Here is an 18214-nt window from a genome sequence, read left to right as displayed (position 1 = left end):
AAGGAAGAAGCTCTCCACTTCACTTTAAATTATGTTTTCTCACACATACATTTATTACAATTTTATGCAAAGATTTTAATTCAGGGAAACATTAATTGCAAATTAATCACACATTTTTATCTGATCATAATGTACCTTAAAGGGAGATTTGTCATAAGTAGATGAACATGCAAATGTATGTATATATTTATTATTGGAAATCAATTAACAACACAAAACAATGACAAATATTGTCCATAAATCCTCACAGGTACTGCATTTAACATAAAAAATATGCTCAAATCATAACATTACCCAAAAATGCATGTTACATTATCATAAAGTGGGCACATCTGTAAAGGGGAGACTCGTGGGTACCCATAGAACCCATTTTCATTCACATATCTTGAGGTCAGAGGTCAAGGGACCCCTTTGAAAGATTTAGTTTTTTTAGTATCATATGTTAATAGTATCTTCACTCTAGCTTTAAAACCGAGCCTGCTACAACTTAAAAATCACAAGTTGCGTTAATGCGTTAAAGAAATTACTGGTGTTAAAAACGATTTTGCGCTTTTGCGCTTTATTGTCGCGTTAACTATGACAGCCCTGATATAAACATCATACACATAATTATTGTATACATGAACAGTGCAATGTAAATAGTGTAACTGTAACTACATGTGCTGTACAAAGTGATTCCTCCATTGAATGAAAAGCCAGAAATCAATGTAACATCCAAAGCTGGTTGGAGCTTTAAATAACTGTAGCCTTAAACAAATCTGTAAGTGAGAGAAGAGGAGGGAAGAGCTGGAGGAAGAACTGAACATCCAGTGAGGAAACTGCACGGTTAGATTACATGCGATAAAGGCTACAATCAAATCATAACGCAGAATATCTTATTACAATCCGGTGAAGCTTGTTGTTCCGACCCTTTGGAAACACGGTCTGCAGGGTAAAAATCCAAAGGCCTCACATCTGTTTAACAATAGGTCATGATTCCCTCCTCTGAGTGTAGATCGACCTTTTCAGCCCCACTGAAGCAAAGACACAATACGTCACTGAAATGCCCGACCACCGAGCGGTGACAGCCATTAAATCATATTGCACACTAATGTTCATCTGCAGGCAGTTTTAAATGTCTTCTTTACATATCGTAAACCGACGTGCGACACACTCAACACGAGCGCACGTTCCTGTAATGACAATTTGGAAATGTTCAACCTCTAGCTGGATGATAAAATGTGGCCATTAGATGCTTATTTTTGCACTGTATGCAACTACCACAATGATAGCTGCTGTTAGGTAGACAGCATAAAACTGCTTGTTGGAAAAAAAACAACTGCTTGTGCCTGTTATGTGCAAAATCAGCATGAAGGAGCTGGTCTGTTAAGTTTCTCCCTCATTAATCAACAAACAGAGCCAGAAAGTGAGAAACACCAGAGGAAAAGGCCACAGTACTGATATGAGGATGTGGGCGCGATTTGATTGGTCCAAGTGGGTCCACATATCTTATATAAGATGTTTGGTATTCATCTGATTAAAACATAATGAATGTCTTTATGCTATAACATCAAACCTGCCTCTCTTCCTTTCATATCTATACGTTCCTATCGCTACTTATCCTTCATTTATGTGTGGAGACATTATATAATACTTACATTCAGATACAGCTTAATTATGGTGCTTTTACTTACAGTTTTTTTTATTACCCTTATGATAATAAGGACGTTATTCTCCTCTCACAAAGTGGTGAAATGCTGGATTGATCATTTTTCACTGCAGCCTCAAAACACAAAATTACCTCAACAAATAAAGACCTGCACACTAAATAAAGGTGAATTTAATCATGGCAGTACAAAAAAACCTACGTATATTCACAATGGAGTTACAGGAGATCACAGTGTTTGTATGTACGCATGCACTATACGCTATCAGCATGCGACCTCAGTAAAGATTATGTGGCTGAACAAGATGTTCTCATCCTAAATCATCACATACTGATGCTTTGGCGTGGCTTTTCGGTCGCAGTAAACACGTGCTTAATGTTGTGAATTAAACAAAAACATTTGCTTTGGTTTAGGCAACAAAACCACTTTAGGTTAGGTTTAGGAAAAAAACAACATGGTTGGGTTTAAAACTACTACGGTGAAAATGACACTGAATGTTGTGAACACGGGAAACAAATGAACAGCTGATTGTAACGTGAGTTTGAAACTTAACGCACAGGAAAAGAACAGCCTTCTGCTGGATGAAAGCCTTGTGTTTGTTGGACCCATCCACCTTTCTTCTCGCCCACACGGTGTGTCTCTTTGCTCTTTAAATTACATCACCACAGCACTTTCTGTTGCCATGGATGGGTTTACTTTGTAGTTAATGGAAAGACCGGTGTGTCTCATACCGGCGCTACAGGGTCCCTCAGGGCCGGCTTAAGGCATTGGTCATATAGGTGGTCGCCTAGGATGCCACCTTCTGGGCGGTGCCCGTCACCCTCTAAAAAAAATAAATAATGATATTTTTTTTAAATGCAGGTGGGCGCCCTTCCACATTTTCTGCATTGAGGTAACAAATGAACAAATAAACAAATAAAGAAAGAAATACACTTTTCACCCCTATAACTTTCTTTCTCACCCTTTTTCTTTTGCTCGGCCGAACTTATTTTTCTAATAGAAGTGTAAACTGTAGTGAAACCAAACACTTTTAAGCCAACAATATCTGGGGCAATTGTTTATTTATATTATATTAAATACAGTTATTTATGAAAATTAAAATCTTAATTTTTGTCTTAAAACCGTTATGATGTCTGATGTGTGTTGTGGTTTAGGGTACTTGGGGTGACAACCCTAACCCTAGAGCGGCGTTAAGGGGCTCCAAATCAGAATTTCTCCTCGGGCACCAAAAGGGCTCTAGGGTACCTCGTACGGCGGTATCGAACGCAGACGGCCATGAAAAAGCGTTGGTATTTGACACCCTGGGAATGAGAACGGGCTGAATCTTGTAGAAAACCTTCCCAGTGCGAGTGTTACAGTACAGCAGCATATTAATGCTATGTTTTGATGATAATGTTCAACAATCATATGTGGGTACAATGTTTGAGTGTCCACATACTTTTGGCCTTGTAGTGTACACTGTGTGCATTTTTAATCCACTGAAAGAGAAAATCAAAATCCCTAATTTATTAGCAAAACCAAACAACAGCCTCATCTGATCACACAGGGCGATAGTGTTTTCATCATTTTAAATACACACACACACACACTTTAACTGTCAGTTACACACACACTCAGTTTCAGAAGACAGACATCCACTTTCTCCCTTTCACACACGCTCCATAACACACTGTTCAACACACTCTCTCCTTCACACATAAATCCCTCACACATCCTAACATGCTCTGCTAGCTTTCCATCTCCCCATCGAGCTCCCCCCTTCTCTCCCTCTCTCTCCGTGTTTCAGGGTAAAGTGAGCCAGCAGCAGTAACACCGGGGTGGGGAGGAGGAGGAGGAGGAGGAGGAGGAGGAGGAAGGGGTGGTGTTGATGTATGGTGGAACTAAAGCAACCCTGCCGATCGATAATGTAAACAGGAGCGAAGAGAGGCGGTAAATAAGGCCGACTCCTGACAGAACTGTCTACCTCAGGTGACGGAGAGAGAGAGAGGGAGAGAGAGAGAGAGAGGAGATGTAGGGGAGAGGGATGAGAGGAATATCTAATAGAGGAGGGGAGGGAGGATGCATGGAGGGATGAGAGAGACAAGGTAGGAGAGGAGGTAAGGGAGGGATGAGGGATGAAATGGAAGAAGAGAGGAAGGGGACGGAGGAGGAGAGGGCAATGAGGCGAGAGGAGAGGTGGGATGACTGGATGAGGTAATGGTGAAGGAGGGAGGCAGAGGGAGAAGAGTGACGACTAAGGACGTAGAGAGTGAAACGGAGAGATTGAGTGAGAGGAAAGATGGATGGAGGGAGCAAAGATGATGGAGAAGGAGGAAACAGCAGTGGACAGATAATTGTGTTAGCAATGAGGAACAATTACCGATCATAGATTACAGTTCAGTTTTAGCAGAAACTTGTGTGTGAATTGGTGACATTTATCAGATGAAATGTAGATGAATGGCCACCAAGTGACCCACTGTTGAACCGCACAGTACCGCACACACACACACATTAAAACACACACGACCGAGTTGTGAACCTGACCAGCGCTGAGTGGGTGCGTTGATGCATCGACATGGCTGAACGACCCTTTGAGAGCACATGCTCATCACTCTGGGCTACTTGACTACTGGAGTAGTTCAGACTGAGTGGAGAGTAAACACACAACAACATAAACAATCACGCACACTATTATGTCATGGTGACACTGTGCTCCTTTTGCGTTTGTACTGTCCTTTTTCCCCCTCACGCGTGGCTGCATGTTTGACCACGGTAATTAAGCTCATGTGTTCATGAAGGTTTCAAATTCACATGTTTCTAATATGCTGCTATTTAAAGAGACATCTGCAGCTTTCTCCTACACTATAAATATAGTTGTTGCTGCTCACCAAGTGGTGAATCACAAAAGTGATTCATCCTATAGCCAGTTCTCTGGAGCTCTTAAATTTGCACTTTTAAACCAGTGTTTTGTTTCCTGATGTGACAGTATAACATCGGGTTTTCTAACGCTCACTCAGCAGATCCGGTATTGAACAAAAGGCAACAATTAGCTGTATTTTAAAGGGACTCTATGTAAGAATCCGAAATTGCTTAACAGCGACACCTGTGGGCGTAAAGTCAACGGCTTACTAACTAACGTGTTTCATTCAATGACAAAAAGATATCAGACATTTTGAATTATAATGTGCTCAGAAATAACATCCCTGTGCAGAACCGTAATTAACTTTGCACTAAAAGCGCCCTCTTGCGCCACACGCAGAACATCCAATAAGGTATGAGAGCGTTCAGAGAAGTTTTAAAATAAAAATTAAAGACTTGATCTTTAGTGAAAAATGTGCAATCACATAAAAGATGTTTTGTTAGAAATCAACAACTCCGCGTAAAATGTGCAGAAATTAAACACAGACATAGTGTAAATACACGGCATGTGTAAAAACGTATAAAATTAAAAAAGATAATTATAAAATAAAATTTTCAAGAGATACAGCAATTATTTTATTGAAGTGTAGTAAAAGAAGATACTAATTGTAGAAATCAAGATAAAAAAGCACTTTTCTATTAAATATATTAATAACAATCATGATGCGAAGAGGCCTTTTTTGAAACAACTACAGTTTTTATGTAAGAAATTAATTTATATTTTTGGGCACGTTTTTAATGAAATCTTGCAGATGCCATTGGGAGCACCGGAGGACACGGTCCATGACATGGTTGTGTCATTTTGAATAGGAAACAAGTGACTTTATGTCAGATTCCTGTGTCTTATGTAGAGAACTGTGTGCAGTGTGTTGCAAAAAGTGCCGCGTTGAATTGCAAATTGGGTGCAAAGCAGAAAATGTGTTTTGGAGACTTAAATTGAGGTTTTGAGTGTCAGTTTCAATAATGTGTCATTTTAGTGTTAGCAATGGAAAAAAAACCTGTATCATCAGAATATTTCACGAAAGATAAAAAAAAAAAAGACCTGTTGAACATAAAGTAAGGCTGGGTGATGATCCAGGGTTATCCAGCAAAATTATACTGTGATGATATGATCTACAAATTAATAATTCGGAGCCAACTGTGATTAAAAGCTGACAAAATTCAAGAGTTTTTTAGAGTGGAACCAATTAGTCAATTAGTCAGTGCCAAATGCCAAAAGCTCACTGCTCTCAACCTCTCAGATGTGAATACTTGCCTGATTTTTATTATTATAAAGTGCTTTGGATTTTGGATTGTTGGTCAGACAAATCAAGCAATATGTAGATGTCATTGTGGGCTTTTTTCATTTTATAAACCAAATGATAAATGAATTTGCACATTAATCGATAATGAAAATAAAGCCAGAAACAGTATAATAGAGTCTGTTGTTGTGAGGAAGAAAAGAACAAAAATAGCTGGCTGATGTTACGACTCTTGACATCTAATAGGTCTGGTGGAAGATTAACACTTTGGCTGCAGCGTCTGCGTAGACGCTGAGCTCAGATTTGGAACAATTGTGGACCGAGAGGAGAGTCTGGCGGGAGGGACGGAGTCATTATGGTTATCGAGTGTGATCCTCCCATTACAGATTACAGATGTTTGTCTGAATTAGCCCCGTGACACCTCCAGGAGGATCATTACTGCTGAGAAGCTATAGTCGTGATTCGTCACTCACACTCTTGTTCTTCCACATAGCCTACTGCTGCATTAATGTAGCCAATACTCAAGAGGGAAAAATCTCAGTCATATCATGGATATCCACCTCTACTTTCATGCAAGATGAAGGTGATATAGCAGACACCTTTGATAATATATGCTATAGGAGAATATCAGTGTCAAATAGCCATGTCGATGTATGAAGAGGCTTTGATTGCAGCACTTATTATTCTTTCTGTGAGGGTTCATGCACTAAGACTAAGTGATTTCTCAGAGACCGCACTCTTTTTCATCAGCGAGCAGTTTGATGAAGGACCGTCATGTTGCACAGACAAGATTCTTTCAATCCACATCTGTGGATTTCACTAAGCAGCACCAGTCTGTGGTGCACACTTTCATCCACACACTTCTGGTCTTAGGGGGACACAGAGGCATCACAGCGTATAGTTTTTTGATAAGCTGCTATTGGTGTAAGCTCCTCGTCTCCTGTTTAATGATTGCAGGAGGAGGATTTTTTCTGCTGAAAATGCTGCTTTATTCAGAAAGTTGTGTGACGAACCTGCAGAGAATTACCAGCCGGCGCTGCAGTTCTCTTCAGCTATATGCAGCTGCATTTTTACTGTCTTTCAGCTCATTGTTTTGGTTTTACGGCCTTTACTGATTGCTCTCATCAGCGCCATTTTCAAATGCAGCTGGCAGCTATTTTCAGCAAAAAAGCTCTAAAAACGAAGGATGTCCTCGACCAAAAACTAACACTCATGCGATTTTGTCGATTAATCAATTAGTTGATTTAATTGACAAATCTGTAAAAATGAGTTTCTCTACAAACAATCACACAAAAGCACCACTTTAAATCTTGTGTTTGTCAGAGATGTGCTCATACGTTTCTTGGAAATAAGTCATTCAGCATGAAAAAAGCATAAAAAATGACTAATCAACTAAAGAAATCTTAGTCGACTAAGACCAAAACGACCGATTAGTCAAGCTTAACACAAACCTTGAACTGTAAACGACCTACTGTAATAGTTAATAGTACAGCTTAAATGAATGGAAACAACTTACCTGAAATCTCAAGTGCCGCACCAATTTGCCTCCTGCTGTTTTCTGTTCAGATCATGGTAACTATGGCTGGTAAACTGATATAGCTTCAGGTATCCAGCCAAAGTCATCACAATGAGAAAAAAAGCTAATGACATCAGGAGCTTTTCCACTCCTGTAAAAACATGAGGCACATAGCGTGGAAAACGTGAAGCGCTCAGCAACATAAAAGCAGCGCGCAAAACACTTCACTGTCATTGAAAACAATTACAAAAAGCCGCCCAGGCTGCTAAAAAGCGCTCTGTCTGATCAGAGCCTAATCGACTAATGCCTTGTTCACACTACACGACTTTAACCCTGATTTTCCGTACCCCGACAGGTTTTGGAAGCTCCCCGACAAAAGCCCCAGATTAGAGACAAATCGACGTTGGCTCACCGCTAGCACATCGACGCTCGAGAGTCATGCATGAACTGCTCAAAGACGCGAGATAGAAAAAAAAGAGTGTGGAAACCGGTTGAAACGGGCTATTTTGTAAACACGTGCCAACAGCAGTATCAGCAATGTGTCTCGCATATGGTATCACGTAATTTACTGTTTATTTCTCACGTGTGTTTTCGTGACAAAACGTAGTTTGGAGACCTCAACGGGGATTCCTCCCGGTGAAAGATCTTGTAGTGTGTGACCTCCTGTCGCCGGTCAGTCATGTAGTGTGAAACCCACAACGACTTCAAGACTCCCGATACAAGACAGCGAGTTGTGTCATGCGAACAGTACTGCGATCTGAAGACTTGAACTTAGCTTAAGAGGGGGCAGCCCCACTAAATACCTAATACTACTAGCTGGTGAACATAGTGGAGCATTTAGCAGCTAAAGAGCAGATATTTCCCTCAGGAGTTGATAAAGACTGAAACCAGAGCTGAAAAAGAGTGAATATTGGATTTCTATTCATCATGAGGCCAGAAACACAACTCCAAATAAATGCTGATGTTTCTCTGTGTGTAAATAGTTTTTTCTAACATGTATGTCGTAATGTTGTGTTTATAACTTGTTTACTTCCCACAAAATGGCCAAAAACAAGTCAGTTAATGCACCTTTAATAATTAAAATGGTCTCTGCCTAATGTTCATTTTAATGCTTAATTTTAATGCCGAGGAAAATAAGGAAATTTCTTGAGGCACATTTTTGAGCAAAACAAAGTAAAAGTACTCCACAACAGATATTAGAAGGAGGAAAACATAACTGCACTTCCCTTTATGGATTGAAAGGTATTAAGTCTCTTGGATCTCTGCATAAAAATAAAAAATCTACTCTGTCCTTGTACCAACCCACAGAAAATATTAAAACATTTATATAACAGTGTGTAAACATGAAAAATGGGTTCTGTAAGAATAGCAGGGACTATATCTTCAAACACAAGCAGCCCATCTGGTCCAAATGAATTCAGACTAAATATTGTTATGAAAATCAATTTCAAATCAATAAAATATTTTACGGAGTTATATTGAATCGTATTCAAACAGCTTTAGAAGAGCTGATGTCTTTCTGAGGTACCTCAAGTGTTATCTTGTGTCATTCTGTGATTGTATGTAGAATATTACAATAACCTATTATACCTATTATTATATATTATAACCTATTATGGTTTTGATATAAATCATGTATCAAAGAGAGTTATGTGTAAAACCTGTATTATATGTTATTAAAACGTTTGCTACTGCACTCATCTTTAAGAAGATTTCACAAAAACTGGTTTTAGATGAAGGTTAAACTAGGTTTCCTCTCAAATACTTTTGTTATTAAGAAAAAAACACAGTCTAGTAGTTTTTTGGCAGCCAGATCTCTGTTCCACTGTCCGGCCATAATGAGCAGACCTGCATCGCTACCCAAATATCCTCTATTGATTGTGGTTACTGTAGGTGGCAGAATTTCCTTGTCAATGCTTACAACAAATTCTAACAACAAACAAGTAAAGGGTGCCGGGGAAGTGGACACACAAACACATTTCATGCTTCTGTTGTGAATTTCTGGTTTTGAAATAAGATCACCGGATCATATTTCAGAAAATCCCAAACACTGTGTTAAATCTTTCTGCCTAATGGCCTCCTATCCTCAGAGGGTTGGATTAAAGAGCTTCTTCTGGGCTTCTTCTGGGCTGTGGAGTCTGCAGCTTGTTAACTGTGAGTGTGTGCTGTTTTAATGTCCGTTTTAATCTAATTAATCATTAGTCTCATATTGTTTTGTTTTGTAAAAGAGATCAATCTGGCCCAAGAGGAGGGCGCAGAGGGGGAGATTTGAGGCAATGATGCGTGAGTTGAAATGGACAGGTACTGTACAGCATCTCAAAACAAAGCAAAGTTAGTTATTGTAGTTTAGAGGCAATAAAAACGCCATAATAAACCGTAATTTGCGTAAAGAGTCGCATTCCTTTTTTGGAGTCATAACTCAATCAAATCTGAACACTCAGACATGATACACGATTATTTTCTAATTATCACCAAATTACCAAGAAATTTGCGGACCTGTAAAATAAAGTGTTACTGTTATTATTTTTATAAATTAATTTGCAAATAAGCTGCATAAATGGACAAAATACCCTCTCCTATACCCTCCTTCTGCTATGACGATTGGGCAGGTTTGAGGCTCTGATTGGGCTGTTTGGTGCAGACCTGTCCAGTCGTATCACTGAACCGGCACTTGATTCAAGACTAAAGTGTCAAGTTGATACGTGGAATAAAAAAACTGATTGTTTCTCCCCATTGGTTCCTTGTAAGAAAAAAAACTCTCAATGCTAAATTAGATGTGTTGTTGAAATGGATTTTTTTCATGGTGTGTGTGTGGTGGTCCAGCTAGGTCTTATCACAGCGTTGGTATTCACGCTGAGAGCTACCCGCTGAGCTTCATCAGAACGTGTGGTATCGTCGGCGTAGATGTGTAGCGGCTGGTTAAACGACATCTTTCTCTGTTCTCAGTCAGCTTCCTCTGGTTCCTTCCTCTGTTTTTTCTGTCTCTCTCTCTCTCCGCGGCTTTCAATCCAATACACTTCAATTAATGTACCGTTTATTTAATCAATTAATCCAATTGAAATATTTTTTCAGACCCCTGCCAAGAAAATAACATTCATTAACTTGACAAAGAAAGTACACACAGTATGCAGCGTTCCAGCAGCTACATGGCCAGAAGAGATTAGATATTATTAGAATTAGAAACACATAGTTGCTGTAAGCTTGCTGAAAGGGACAAAGAAAATCCCTTTTCAATTTGATAAAGGTGTGTAGTTCTAGAAAAACATCAATGTGAGGATAATTTAAAATCAGCTAGTATTAGAGACATGATACATCCTCTGGCAGCCATATTGAAGGTCATCAGCTCGTGGCAACAGTGGCAGCTTATAATACTGTTTGTTGAAGTACCTTGAAAGGTAATTGGCCAGTAACACCAAACAAACCAGCAGATTTCTTATTCTGGATCCAAATTTACTTTTTCATAATTAATGCCAAAGGCTCACATCAGTCTTTTACAGGTGTCTCAGGGTTTCCTGCCCAGTTGTATATTTAATAATGACTTGTGTGCAGCATCTAAACCAGAGACAGCAGTGCTTTTATGGTTTCCCAGGTGTGCTGTTAAAATCTAACATCTAACATCTAAAGCTGTTACTGTGACAGACTGAATGGCTGTTCAAAAGAAGACAAAGAGTGAAGTTAAAACTAAATATGAATTCAGTCTGTTATTGGGCTCGATCAAATGTGAAAAACATACATGGCCTACCATCCACCTAACATGCTCACAATAAGAGCCTGGCCTGCAGTCTTGATGTGAGGCTTCCTGTTTGACTCGACTACAGGTGTGAGATTCCCTGATATTCAACACATATAACCGTAAGCGTACTTGTCATAAACTGACAGAGGCATTGTTTTAGTCTCAAGCTTTTGATTTTACTATAAAACAATCATCCGGAGCAGTTTGGTGTCGGGAAACAACAGCTAATAAATACCAGGTGTGACAGCTGATTGCATCAGTTAGACTGTTTACGGGCGTACACTGAGGAAAGATAACACATATCAACACCAAATATAGTATACAGAACAACTTAGGACAGTTGTGTGACTGCAGAGTTGGTGACATGAGAGTTACAAATTGTGTGCATTAACAATAAAACATCATAAACACTCAATTTGGGTTTAACTACATTGAACGGAGTGAAGTTTGATGTTTTCAGGCATTTTTGTATTATTAAGTGGCAAGTTGGATATATTGCTTTCAGAAAAATACAACTTTCCCAGTCACGGCATGGACGTTGATGTGAACGCTATTTACAAGTTGTAAACTCGAAATTACGATAACTCTGACACGACATGAACATTAATATACCAATCTGTTACAACCAAGATACCAGTTTCACAATTAAATTAACTGATACATTTGTGCTTAGCATGAACAAAGTTGAACATTTTAGTGTTGTTAGTTAATGGGATAGACGTTCTGGAAACAGCTCAGGAATAAATATTTCAGCCCGGTTGCACAAAAAGGCGTATGAATGACACGATAATTTGTGAAGTTAAAGCGTGCAATATGAATGCTGTTCTTGCTTTTGGCGTGTCATTTGTAGGTGATGTAGTCTGTACTGACTGCAATTTAAGTTGTAAGTCTGAGTTAGTGACGTAGAATAAAAAGTGAGAAAGACCGCTTAAGGCTGACGGGAGGGGAGGTGGATGGATCCAACACATGACTTTCACGTTTCGTTTTGTACGTTACGTTATTGATGTTTGTCACATGTTTTTTAGTGACGTTTTTGACGTGTTTTTCATGTTACGTAGTTTCCATACGTATTGTACTTAGTTCACATACTTATTTTAATGCAGAGGGTTTAGTTTACGTACTTATTTTAATGCAGAGGGTTTAGTTTACGTACTTATTTTGAAGCAGAGGTTTAGTTTACGTACTTATTTTAAAGCAGATGGTTTAGTTTACGTACCTATTTTAAGGCAGAGGATTTAGTTCACATACTTATTTTAAGGCCAACTCTGATGTTTTTTCCTGAACTTAACTGAGTGGTTTTGTTGCCTAAACTTTGGCGAGGCAAAACTTGACACTGACACATTATCTTACTGGTGGGTCTATTACAGTGCATGCTTTGGCGTGATAATGGGTTGAAACATTTATATGGACTTTATATGTCAACACTAGGGCTACATTTTTCTGATTTATTCATTTTGATAAAAGTGAAACTACAGTTTATTTAAAGTGGCTGCCATAATAAACACTGAATCAATGGGGGATATAACTGGGGAGATTAAACTCTGAATATACTTTACTTACATTTTCCTTCTATCTTCACATCTGTCACACTGTGGTAGGAAGTGTTTCATCTTCTCGTCTCTTGCTGTCTCCGCAGATGTGATCCACACTGTGGGGCCGATCGCACAAGGTGGAGTGGGAGAGGAGGAGAAGAAAGCCTTGAGGTCGTGCTACAATGACAGCCTGAAAACAGCCACCAAACACGCTGCACGCTCTGTGGTGAGGACGGAGGGGGGAGAGGAAGGGATGATGGAAGCTAGGAAGGATGAAGAGAAACTGAGTTGTTTGGAGAGCAGAAACCTGAGAGATTAGATTAAAACAGAGGTTAACCAGAAGACTGAGACACACAAAAAAATAAGAAAGCAAAAAGACAGAAAGGTCAGGTGACAAGGAAGAAGGAAAAAGAGAGAAGTGACTGTAAAATATTCTACCTATTGTGCTAAAGAAGATTCATCACATGAAGATTTTTCAAAGGAAATGCATTCACACTGAGATAGCTGGAGAGAGGGAAACAGGAGCTGCAGGTAGGATTGTTGAGTTGTAAAAAGGTTTTATGAAACACACCAGGCGGGAGGTTTCACAACAGAACGAGGTGTTAAAATCAAAGAAAAACACCAAAACCACATGAAAATAAAGTCGGAGGTACAGTAGAAGACAGATAAATGCTGTGAATTTGTAGTTTCACTACACAGGAGTAGGATTAGAATCCATCAGCTGCAAACAATTTATATTTTTAGTTAGCATTTATTATAATTGTTTCCATTATTTTCTATTACATGTCCCCAAATTTGTATTAGTGTCCTATACCTTCAAACTTTGTGTATGTAGATGGGTAAACATTGATACTGCGATATAAAGTCAAGTCAATATTTTATCAGTCAACCCAAAATCACATATCACAACTGTACTTTTATGTTTACCTTTCGCCTTGAGGAACCTGTGAGCCATGCCTGCTCTCACCCTGCGTTAACTCCACAATCTGGTAAAATGAAGAGATCTGGAGACGCTGAGAGCGTCCTGGCATCTGCTCGTACCGCAGTATCTGACAGCAGGTTGAGAATCTGCCAGATTTGATTTACTTTGAAGTTTACTGGCTGCTTTTCTCAACTCCAGAGGTGTGCCATGAACCTGTCTGACAAGTTCTAATGCCTACAGAGTTTTCATATCAAAAGTCATTTTTGAAACTTGACATTTAAATTTGTCAGTAATGGATTCAGTGTATTTACATTCAGTCATCACAGCAGTTTTCATTTAATTCGCCTTTCCTGAACAGGTTTTAAATTACTGTCTCACTCACAAGGGATTCACAGGGAACGATGCACGTACTTAAATGTTACTGTTTGTAATTTGATGTAATTAATAGAAGGCTCCTCATTTACTGTTTGCTCTCCTTTTTTAATCTTTGTAGTTTTTCCTGCTGTTGATACCTGTCACAAAGAGGCACCTTTCTAAATCAGTTTCAATGTAAGTGGTGGACAAAATCCATCTGTGTAAAAAGGCTTTCTAAGTTCGGGTGAAGCTAACAGAGTGCTCAAGGGATGACGTATTTTTGTAGGCCAACCAGGAAGTGAGAATATCACTGGTTCCCTCCACAAAAAGCCAATTGTATTTTTCCATTGGGTTTTGGATTATTGCAGAAAATACGCTCTGTGGCAAACACACGTTTATGATACTTACATATTTTGTTCAGCAAGATAATCTTCACAAATGAACACCACTTTTATGAATCTTGAAGTGTGAATGCAATCGCTAGAAGTAAAAAGCTAACGTTAGGCTATAAATGAACTACACCACGGTCGCATAAGCGCGAGTATACACAACGAGGCCGTAAAGGCGGACGTGTCGGCGTGATGACGTTTAGTAGTCTCATTTCGCCACTTGTAAGCTACCGACTTTTTTAAGACACGTAAAAGCTTCAAAATTCACAAGTTGGATATTTACTGATGTATTTTAAATCGTAGAACAAAACGTTAAAATCTCTTAAGCTTGTGTTAACCACAGACCTTATTTCAGTCATCTAACTAAAACCCCATTCAAAAAAAACATTGACTTCCAGACAAGGGAACCAGAAGTGCTAAAATGCAAACTCATTTCTGGGTTTTAGGACTCATTCCTGTGGAACTCTATATGATTCTTCAGCCGTCTGAATTAGAAAAATGAAATGTATCTTCCAAAGTTAGTCTTTTTTTTTTTTTTTATCAAACTACCTCTTTGTGTGACTGTTCTCTTCTCTGAGATGCGTTCGAGGGATCGTAACAAAGAGAGGATTTTGGTACTAAAAAGACTGGAAATTTAAATTCTTTTAGAATACTCTCTTTGTGGCCAGTATGCATAGGAAGAACAATTAAAGTGCTTTCAATGAACATATAGAGATGTGAGGACAATTTTTAATTTATGCCTTTATTATATAGGGAGAGTAGAGAGATGACAGGAAATGAGGGAAAGAGAGATGCAACGAAATGACCAAACAAGATAAAAAACAACAAAGACAAAAAAAATCTGGATTTGAACCGGGGATTCTGCGGTTCATGGTCAGTGTTGTAACCCCTGAGAGAAAGAAATACTTAACCTTTAAATCCTTTAAAAGCACTCAACTGTGAAACACATGTGGCTTTTATTGTGGAATAGCCACTGTGAGCTGCAGGTGAGAGGCTCTTACTGACATTTTTGAGAACCAGCAAGTTGTCAGTCAACGTAAACAACTCCTTTTACAAGTCTGCAACTTATCACGGTCGCTCACAGCATGATGAAGTAATGTTCTATCTTTATGTGACACAATCATTTTTCTCAGCTTGTGGTTTCTTTGGCTGTTTTTCTTTTATGTGTCATTTTAACATAAGTCTGTGACCTCTAACACACGCTGTCACCAAAAGAACCCAAATCAACTGAAACGTTATAGATTTTAACTTTATAAATATAATAACTATGGTCACCGCACCCACCTTTATAATTACTATAATAATGTCTGGTTAATGGCTGAGGAAGGAAGTCCTTTCACACCAAGCCTCTGTCACAAAGGATGATTGGCAGCTCTTTAAATAGAAGTGAAAGACAGACAGAGAAGAAAAGCTGCCATGAAAAACAATCAGGAGAAAAACTGCATGGAGATTCAGAAGAGTGTGATTTCTGTGTGTGTGTGAGAGAGAGAGAGAGAGAGAGATAGAGAGGGAGAGAGAGAGAGAGAGAGAGAGAGAGAGGCTGTTATGTGATCAGCAACAGATTGTAACCACTATATTTGTCATCTTTCCCCTGCAGGCTTTCCCCTGCATCTCCACTGGAATCTATGGTCAGTGTCTGCTGATGTGTGTGTTATCATCATTTCCATTCAAGTGTTTATGTGTTGCTTAGGGCTTTATACTCAAACTGATTATTTTTTTCTTTGAGTGAGGGAAAAAAATGCATTTCCATCCAACAACAATATATCTTTGTTGCTGTGTTTATGTGCAGTACTTTACACACTGGCGGTGTTTTCCATCACATGCTTGTTTCCAGTATCAGTCTTCCTGTTTAACTGCCGAGCCACCCTGTCTGTCACATTATCTCCTGCAGCCCGGAGGTGGTTCTCAGATTAAGGCCCTGGGATTAAGACCAGCAGATTAAGATAGATTAGGCCGGAGATCGTGTCCGATTGACTGTAATCCCCCTTCACCCTGGCAGCAGAGAGAGTGCTTAAACACTCCCCGGGGTGAGTTTGGGTGTGAGGGCCGGTTGTAAACACTCCTCCCCCGTTGCTAGAGAGAGGAAAAGGCCAAAGTTGTGATTGACTCAGTGTGTTATCCGTGTCTTCCTCTCTGTTGCGCCTGTTTCTCGCTGTCTCTCTGTTTAGCTCATCTTCTCCTTAAGAGTACTTCCAAAGTTTTTTTTTTCATCGGGTATCTTTAAAGAGGAAGGAGACATTTACAGCTGTTGAAGGTACTCCTCACTGTATCGACCAACGTTTGATGAAACTAAAAGTACTGCCAGACAATCATATCAGTAGTTTTTGAATAATGCAGAATAATTGATTGAATTGAACCACCGTTAGTGGGAAAATGAGCATACATACATTAGTCATCCAAGTTTTTCACAAAACATACTGACTCTTGAAGGCAGTGCACATCCACACACGTGTTTTTCATCATACTGGCTGATTAGACCTCGTTACAGTTGAGGTGGAAAGACCTACTGCATGATGGGAATTACATGTGTTATGTTCTTGTGCTACACAGGAGTTTTAGTAAGAGGTCAGGGTAGATGGTGGATGTACAAAAAGCTGGATTTTGACACCGGAGGGTTTGCATCCTGAGTCATGTGAGGTTCAGTATGAGCTACTAAACACTTCGGTTAAGGTTAGAAAAAGATCATGTTTTATCAAGTCAATGTCAACTAAGACTTTGATCTTTCCTTGCTTGGAGTTGCCTCAACATCTAACTAACATGGAAGGATTCTCTGTCTGTCTGTCCTTTGATTTTCCCGACAACCGTTCGTCTGATCAACTTCACACTTGGCGGGTCTAAGGGGACCCAGGGAATTGCAGTGTGGAGTGCGAGCTCTTGAGATCTACGGGAGATATTTATTATTAGTGTGTTATGTACTTACTAGGATAATAGGACCCCTATTAACTGTTACACAGCCTAACGGCACGCTGGGTACAGCTCGCTCTCCGTCAGGGTTGGAAATTAGCACCCGCTCCCGGCCAAATGCGGGTGAATTTCAAGTCAATCGTCAGGCGCAGAGAGCCGATATCTGAAACAAGGAGCAGTTTACTTAATAACATGCTGATCAGTCAGTATTTATTGGCAGATCGCATTCTCAAACCAACTTTAAAGGTGCAACACCGGAGGCGAAGCAATCGGCCCGTTCTGAACAGGCCCGTTTTGAACGGGCACTGCACTAGTAACCATAAAAACATAAATCATTCTCTAGTATCCTCGAGCGGGTTATGTAAGAAACATTTTGGCAACTTTGCAAATGCATTCCTTAAAAACATTTCCATTTTTTTCTCATTAGGTTGATTAAATTTAATCTGGATGGCATTACGTTTCACTGAAAACACATTTGCTGTTTAAATTAGGATATAAATGTAATTTTCAATTAAAGCGTGAAGCAGGTGTGATTGAACCTCAGTCTGCACGCGCCCACACAGTCCTAAGGACAGGCTAATAAGGGAAAGCAGCTGTGTAGGTGGACCACGTTTATTCATTTTAAAGATGCTTATTCATCAGATGAACAATATTTGAATTTATTATCAATGAAAAGGCATATTTTGCTATTTTTTCTCCATCAAGCAGTAAAATAGTGTATCTACAGTAACATAATGGGCCCAGTTTGACAGATTATATCCCCTTGCAGTGTGTGTATTTTAAAGCTGAAACAATGCATTTTTCAGTGCTAATTTGCGCCCTCATGTATTCTCCCTTTGTTCACATGTTGAACACTCTCTCCTGATATATAGTATAATGGCTGTATAATCACACAGTATGTGTGTGTGTTTGTGGCTGAGTAGTTTGGCCAGATGATTCATTTTTACTGCCTTTGTGTTGCGTTTCCAGCAGTGGGGATAATTTTGCAGCCCTGAAAGGTCTCGGTCGCCGAATGAATATTGAACAAGCACCGTAGTCTTTCTCCATCTGTCTCCTCGTAACCAACAAGTGTGTTATGT

At 39.4% G+C, this 18214-nt stretch overlaps 1 protein-coding gene across 3 annotated transcripts in view; it reads left to right on the top strand.

Moving 5' to 3' along the window:
- Positions 1-18214, top strand: part of macrod1 (mono-ADP ribosylhydrolase 1) — a 137310-nt gene that overhangs the window by 105782 nt on the left and 13314 nt on the right. For all 3 annotated transcript variants that reach the window (XM_037779724.1, XM_037779723.1, XM_037779721.1), the window contains 2 exons: positions 12671-12792; positions 15829-15859. In XM_037779724.1, the coding sequence (XP_037635652.1) occupies positions 12671-12792; positions 15829-15859 (153 nt within the window). The remainder of the gene's footprint in view (positions 1-12670; positions 12793-15828; positions 15860-18214) is intronic.

Source organism: Sebastes umbrosus, chromosome 9 (genome assembly GCF_015220745.1).
Source record: "Sebastes umbrosus isolate fSebUmb1 chromosome 9, fSebUmb1.pri, whole genome shotgun sequence".
Classification (NCBI taxonomy): Eukaryota; Metazoa; Chordata; class Actinopteri; order Perciformes; family Sebastidae; genus Sebastes; species Sebastes umbrosus.
Note: the sequence above shows the minus strand (reverse complement) of the source record. Positions and strands in the feature narration are given on the sequence as shown.